This window comes from Apodemus sylvaticus, chromosome 1 (assembly GCF_947179515.1).
Source record: "Apodemus sylvaticus chromosome 1, mApoSyl1.1, whole genome shotgun sequence".
In the NCBI taxonomy this organism is placed as follows: domain Eukaryota; kingdom Metazoa; phylum Chordata; class Mammalia; order Rodentia; family Muridae; genus Apodemus; species Apodemus sylvaticus.
Window position 1 is genome coordinate 162,737,844 of NC_067472.1, and position 8,096 is coordinate 162,745,939.

The 8,096-nt window shown below is 36.5% G+C and overlaps 1 protein-coding gene across 1 annotated transcript in view; it reads right to left on the minus strand.

The window, feature by feature from the left end:
• Window positions 1-6,308, minus strand: part of Ano5 (anoctamin 5) — a 69,552-nt gene extending 63,244 nt beyond the window's left edge. The window contains exons 1-2 of the mRNA XM_052189430.1: window positions 6,245-6,308; window positions 4,335-4,378 (exon numbers count right to left, since the gene is read on the minus strand). Of these exons, the coding sequence (XP_052045390.1) occupies window positions 4,335-4,378; window positions 6,245-6,308 (108 nt within the window). The remainder of the gene's footprint in view (window positions 1-4,334; window positions 4,379-6,244) is intronic.
• Window positions 6,309-8,096: the final 1,788 nt, after the last annotated feature.

Sequence of the window (8,096 nt, forward strand, 5' to 3'; positions counted from 1 at the left end):
TTCCTTGGGTTTGAGTGTCTGCTTATGTTTATTTTACAAATTATAGATTATCATTTTAAAGGATAATTTGGAAATGGTCATAATTTTGAAGATGGAAAAAACTAAATAGAGAGCTCAGACTTTCCTTTCCTCTTCTCTATTCTTTCTTTCCTAGGTGAAAGGAAGGAGGTTGAAGGTGAAAAGGGGGTTATAGTAATATTATAAGAATTTAGGTAAATAGGATGGAATATTAAAATTATCATTAAAGCATTGTATAGCCATAATCTTACATTGGTAGAAATATTTATATTTCAAGTAAAATTGAAGTTATAATTTTTTACATTGGTACAGAATTTATGTGTTGATACAGGTTTAAGATTTTCATTGGTATAAAGATTTATATATTGATACAAACTTTGAAATTAATATTGTTACTCTTAGATAGGAATTGTGCCTATGCAACACATTTAAGAATACAAGGTTTTGATCCAGTACTTCTATAGCTGCTATTACAAACTGTTTAGGATAAATAAGTAATGCAAGTTAAAGGCTAGATAGTAACCTCATGGTTATAATAGTTTTTTATTTAATTATAATAAAATGTCTTCAATGTTATTCAAATAGAAATAGCTAATAGCAGTCAAGGTTTAACAGTTCTGATATACTATATATGGATAGTCTTCACAAGCATCAGAAACCCACAATATATGGCATTTATAATCATTTCATTATTATTGGATTTTGACTAGGAGACATGTCTGTTCCTGACAATACCCACTTCATATTTCAAAGAAGATATTGAACATTATAACATCCATATAGAGTTGCTCCAGTTGTGGCAATGTAGCCACTGGTCAAGAATTGTTCTAATACATCTACAGAAAAAAAAAGTACTGTCCAGGAAAGGACATCGATGTGGAATAGTTGACAGCTCAGCTCTGCCAATACAGAGTAAGCTAGTCGTTCATAATTCCTACCTCACTTAAGGTCTGTCAGATGGTTCTGGGGCAGAATGCTGAAGACAGATGCTGCAATGTTTTGAGGAATAGGAGCTGTCCAGGTAATCAGCTGTCTCTGAAAATTGTTTATGTTTTGGAAGCTATGGTTTTGTGCTTCTTATATATTCAGATCATATTTAATTCATTGTTGGATCATGATGGGGTTGAAGCCTAGTTATAATCTCATAATCAAACTTATGTTGTTTAGCTTTGAGAAAGATGTTGTAGATTTGAAAGGATGGTTTTCTCATGGATTTTAATGCAAGTTAATATCAAAACATAATTCAGGTATAGAATTGTAAACTCTTTAAGTTAGGATAGGTGTTAGAATAATGTACCTAAATTGAAAAAGTAGATAGACTGGACATTATTAGTCTATATCATACCTTATAGTTTACACAACTGTTATAACTATGTTAATTGCATATCTGAGGGGAAAGGCTCCTTTTTTTGTTGTTGTAGTCACAATTTTAATTTATTTGTAGGGCAGACTTGTTTGTTTTCTTTTTATTGAAAAAGGAAGTAAAACATTTTATGATAAAATTTAATATTTACATGTAAAATATTTCTGACAAAATGAAAAAAATATAAAGAAAAACATCTTAAAATTGACAATTTTCATGGAAAATTAAAGAGTAAAATGGTAAACAAAAAGAACATTGCTAAATTAATTTAAAAAGGAAGTAAAAACATTTTATGATAAAATTGAAGATTTATGTGGAATATATTTCTGATAAAATTGTTGAAAAATATAGAATAACATGTTAAAATTGAAGATTATCATGGAAAATTACATAGATAAAATGATAGGCATAAAAATATTTCTAAGTTTATTGAAAGTGGAATTTTAAACATTTTCTGATAAAACTGAAGATTTACATGGAATATATTTCTGATAAAATTGAAGAAATTTTATCAGAAATGTTTTATATAGAAAATATTTTATATAGAAAACATGTTAAAATTGAAGATTATCATGGAAAATAATACAGATAAATTGGTAGACATGAAAACATTACTAAATTAATTGGAAGAGGAATTACAAACATTTTTTGATAAAATTGAAGGTTTACATGAAAAATACTTCTGTTAGTCTATGCCTTTTTATTGGAGAATTGTGTCCATTGATGTTAAGAGATATTAAGGAATAGTGATTGTTGCTTCCTGTTATTTTTGGTGTTATTTTTATGTTTGTGTGTTTACTTTCTTTTGGGATTGTTGGAAGAAGATTACTTTCTTGCTTTTTCTAGGGTGTAGTTTTCCTCCTTTTGTTGGTGTTTTCCATCTATTATCCTCTGTAGGGCTGGATTTGTGGAAAGATATTGTGTAAATTTGGTTTTGTCATGGAATATCTTGGTTTCTCCATCTATGGTGATTGAGAGTTTTGCTGGATATAGTAGTCTTGGCTGGCATTTGTATTCTCTTAGGGTCGGTATGAGGTCTGCCCAGGATCTTCCAGCTTTTATGGTCTCCGGTAAGAAGTCTGGTGTAATTCTGATAGGTCTGCCTTTTTAAGTTACTTGCCCTTTTCCCTTACTGCTTTTAATATTCTTTCTTTACTTAGTGCATTTGGTATTTTGATTATTATGTGATGGGAGGACTTTCTGTTCTGGTCCATTCTGTTTGGAGTTCTAAAGGCTTCTTGTATGTTCCTGAGCATCTCTTTCTTTAGGTTAGGGGCGGATAATTTTGTTGAAGATATTTACTGAGCCTTTAAGTTGTAAATCTTCGTTCTCTTCTATACCTATATTCCTTAGGTATGGTCTTCTCATTGTGTCCTAGATTTGCTGGATGTTTTGGGTTACATGCCTTTTGCATTTTGCATTTTCTTTGACTGTAGACTCAATGCTGTCTATGGTATCTTCAGCACCTGAGAATCTTCTGTCTCTTGTATTCTGTTGTTGATGTTTGCATATATGACTCATGATTTCTTTTCAAGGTTTTCTATCTCCAGAGTTGTCCCTCTTTGTGATTTCTTCATTGTTTCTACTTCCACTTTTAGAACCTGGATGGTTTTGTTCAGTTCCTTCACTTGTCTGTTTGTGTTTCCCTGTAATTTTTAAGGGATTTTTGTGTTTCTCTTTAAGGGCTTCTACCTGTGCATTCCAGAAGAGAGTTGGTCTCCCAGGAGTATAGACACAGGCTTACAGGCCCACAGGAGGGACAAGTTCCAGCCAGAGACAGGAAAACCAACTAACTGAGATAACCAGATGGCGAAAGGCAAGCGCAAGAACCCTACCAACAGAAACCAAGGCTACTTGGCAACATCAGAACCCAGTTCTCCCACCACAGCAAGTCCAGGATACTCCACCATACCAGAATTGGATTTAAAATCAGATCTCATGATGCTGATAGAGGACTTCAAGAAGGACATAAATAACTCCCTTAAAGAAATATAGGAGAACATGGGTTAACAGGTAAAAGCCCTTAAAGAGGAAACACAAAAACACTTAAAGAAATGCAGGAGAACATGAGAAAAGGCTCTTTAAATGCACAAAAGAAGGGAAATGTGAATTTGGCCAAATGCTTGAATTATGTTATTTGGGTTCCCCAAATTGCATGGGAATCCACATGTAAGATGGATTCCCTGCCACTAATTGGTTCTGATTGGTAAATAAAATTGCTGGTGGCCAATGGCTGGACAGGAAGATAGAGGCAGGACTTTAGGATTTGCAGGCAAAGGGACTGAGAGAGAAAAAGGAGGTGAATTGTCATCCTAAGAAAGGAATAAGATCCAGGTTTGTAGCTACAAAAGAGAGAGCATACTAAACATGTAAGAGCCAGAGAGGACTGGCCCCAGGGAGCCCCACAATTGGCTCTAGGGTAGCAAAGATGGAATATGGATTTTAGTAATAACTCAGGAGTATGGGGTGGTGGTGTTAGCAATGTGGAAGCTTGGGAATGGCCCAACCATTGAGTTGATATTAAAATAGAAAGGCATGTGTGTGTGTGTGTGTGTGTGTGTGTGTGTGTATGTGTGTGTGTGTGTATATATGTGTGTGTGTGTGTGTATGTGTGTGTGTGTGTGTGTGTGTGTGTGTCTGTGTGTGTGTTTCATTTGGGAACTCAGAACACTGGTGAAGGTAGCAAGGAACATGTGCCCCTGCCACTGGGGCAATTTGAGTAGCATTTCAGTAATCACCCACAGCAATAGACACTTCATGTTATATGCAATAGTAAGTGAGGAATGGAATTTGCTTCACCTTACAAGATGAGCAAGTAAGAGAAAGAGCGGACAGTGCATTACAGGAATGGCTATGTAGAGTTTGAGGCAGCTACAGGACTGAGGTGCTAAATTTGACTTAATATTTGTACTTTATGTATATCGTGAAGCTAATACACAGACATTCAACTTACCTCACTCTGTTGGAGAGCATAGTCTAGTTCTTTGGCTGTTAAGCCTAGAAGAAATAAGAAAAAAAAATATGCTGACTTGTCTTGTTCAAAAGTCTACACAAGGAAGAAACAGGAATTAAACAGACCCACAAAATTAAAGAAAAATAAGTACCATGAGCTAACCTGTTCAAATCAGCATCCAAAGGCTATTTTGTTTCTCTCTAAAAAACTGATGATCATAAAAAAACATAATCTCAATCGCTAGGAAACAATTGTAACTCTGATCAATGTACTCATCAAGCCAGCCAAATCCCTCCAAATGATCATCTGATGGGAACCATGGACATTTACTTGTTTGCTCTCTTCGTGTGTGAGATGATATTATTTTCTGTATTTTCCAGAGTGCTATCACTTTTAAAGCAGACAAAGTCACTCTCCAAGCACCCATGAATAGTCATGCATACACACACTCACAGCAAGTTGTAACCAATGAAGATTACTACATGTGGAACTTGATTTTTAATCTCTAAGGACTTTAATTTGAAAATACACTGAGAAATATCTCTCATGTCAATAACTTCCTATGCAACAATATGTTTTTGGAGAAATAGCCCAGTAGGGATGATATAAAATGTTTCTTTTATTTAATTTTTATTGGATATTTTCTTTATTTACATTTCAAATGTTATCTCTTTTCCTGGTTTCCACTCCTCCAGGAAACCCATCCTCTCTCCCCTTGCTTCTATGAGGGTGTTCTTCCACCCACCCCACTCCCACCTCCCCGCCCTTGTTTCCTCTACACTGGGGCATCTATAGGTCCTTCATAGAACCAAGGACCTCTCCTCCCATTGATGCCTGAAAAGGGAATCACCTGCTACATGTGTACTCCTTGTTGATGGCTTAGTCCCTGGGAGCTCTGGAGGGGGGGGGTCTGGTTGGTTTATATTGTTGCTCTTCCTAGGAGGTTACTATTTACAGACTATCTCCAACAAACATAACTCCAAGAAGCATTATCATATATTCTGGTAATGTAGAAAATATGAAATTACCACAATCTAAGAACCAATACAACCCACAGAAACCCCACAGTTGACAGTGACTTAGGAAGCTCCAATCTCTTCAATGATTGGGCAAGTCACTGATGTTTATGCTCTTAGATGGCTGAGAACAATAGCATTAAGCATAATGAGGGAAAGAGACAGTCCACATTCACATAGGATTATTATGGTTTGTGGCTGATAGTCATTCTTTGCCCCTAGCCATAGCTGTTCATCTCTTATGTTGACTAATTTAGAAATTAAACTTAAGCATAGGATGATATAAAAAAATAACAGGGTTTACTATTAGCTGCACTTTCAGGCTCCCACTTGTCCTCAGAGTGTATTCTTTACAAGTAAATGGTGGTTATATGTACACAGGGAGATCATGCATTGTGGCAAACAAGCACAACATCCATAGCTTCCCTTGCATGAACACAAAGTCTTCAACTGATGTGCAGAACCTTCTCCTTATGAAGAAAGATTTCAGGGGACTCCTACTGGGTGAGGAGTAGGTGGGATTTCTGGATCAGGAAGAAGAGGGGAGGCAGGAGAGAGATATGGCTTTTTGGACTGGGACAGCTTGGAGGACAATATGTAGCTAACAAGTGGCCCCCGATTTAGATGGTGAATCCTGGAGGATTCAGCACTGTAGGATTTTTATTTAATATGGTTTACAAGATTAGGATGCTAGTTATTGAGCCCAATGATTGAGTTACCTGTTGATTCTGAACTAAGTTTGTGTGGTGTTTTCCTTCAAGTAGTGACTCAACTGGGTTCCAGAGAAAAAGGCATGGCAGCAAAGTATGGGTTTGCAAGAAGTGCACCCCAAAGGCTGTGGGAATTTGGAAGCATTGGGGCTGGCATGGTAGCGACCTGCCAGTGGGAACTTACTGAGCTGGGTGGAGAGATTTTCAGAACTCTGGGTCAGAGTTTCCACCAGATTAGAACAGGCCATTGCCTTGCCAGTGATAGGCTGGATTCTTTTTTTTTTTTTCCACAATTCCTGCACCAAGCTGACACATCAATAGTACCATGCCATCTCCATCTCTTAAGGTATAAAAGCATTAAACAAGCTGATGTATGTGCGTGGCATGTATGAGATCCTTGTGGATACTGTTGCTATTACTAGGATATATTTCTAATTCATTTTTCTTCAAATTTCTATAAATTTTTGGGTTAAATTTCAGTGTCAGAATGAAGTTTTGATAATTATTTTCATGTTAATATCTTTGTTTTGTAGGAGGTGATCTTAAAAACACTTAACTTTTACACTTATAAGCACATCATGAAAATTAACCAATGATGACTGTGTCATTTAGATTTCCTGAGTGTGGACTTCTTCATGCAAAAGAGGAGAACAAAAATCAAAGCCCATTGAAAGGTATATAACACAGTATTCATACTGCAAAGGTTTTTCCAGTAAATACTTCCTTTTTATGTAGCTCAAAAGTCAACAATGTCCCCCAAACAGTTCTCATTTGATTTGTGAGTGAAATGAAGATTTGAAATATTCAAATCTGACATTGTGTTATGTTTCAGATATAGCTTGAGTTTGTCTTTCAGACAGATGCTAGGCATCTGGCTCCTAGTGTGACAATATTGAGAGGGAAAGGTAAGAGCCTAGTCACACTTAACTGGGCCATTTGAGGTATCACATATGGAAGCTACTTTAATTCTAAATATTTATATTTAATTCTAAAATAGTTATTTTAAATCTAGAGGGGCCTCAGCTATTCCATAGCAGAACAAGCTGTCAGAGAAAGGGGGCAGCATGTCCCCAAGTCTTTCTGGCATTGTATCTTACCATAAAATGTTCTGCCACATATATTTCTGCAAGAATATCAATAACCATCACATGTGACATAGCCACAAAACCCCCAGGCTGCACATCTGTCATTCTTCAGCTCCAAACCCATGAGCTAAATACTATTCAGATAATACCACTATCAGACATCTCATTAAAGCAATACAAAAATCAATTAACAAACTTTAAGAAAAAGAGGTCAGACTCAAGACTGTCAGGGATTCGTATTTATCTCTCAAGTCACTGTACCAGGGGATACCAACTCAGGAAAGCTTTCTTTTCTTGAAGACAAAAATGGTCATAAGTACAACAAAGAACAATGCAATATAGCAAGGGATCTTTATCACACAGTTGTCCAAAAACATATCCTTAAGCAAGATCCACATGGCATTCTAGGGTTCCATTTTTAAGAATAGAAAAGTGAGTACTCTAAACAGGAAAGCTTCCTTCACTTGCTTCTTTTGCTTTGTGTAATGCAAAACTAGGCAGAATAAAAACATTCAAACTCTAATCTGAACTTGACACAATGGATTTGAAGGTTCTGACAAAAGATACTAAAAGTCTCCTAGTCTCCCATGAGCTCTGCTATTCCCCCTCTCACACCTTTACTTTTAATCTCCAGGCTTTCCTTTCCTGGGGTGAACTGTCACCTCTTGCTCAGCCTTGCTGATCCTGTACATCAGGGCTGTTCAATTCTCCTATCTAGCTTGTTCCATTGAGGATGATAGGTTTCTTCCCCCCTGCTTATCTAACATACACACACACACACACACACACACGTAGCTCAATAGCTATTTCACACTCAAATGTTCATATCTCAAACTAACTTACATACCAAGCAAGAGGAATGGGGCTGGAATGAGGGCTCGGGGGTTCAGAGTGAACAGTGCTCTTCTAGGGGACCAAGGTTTCATTCCTAGCACCCATATCAGGCAGCTG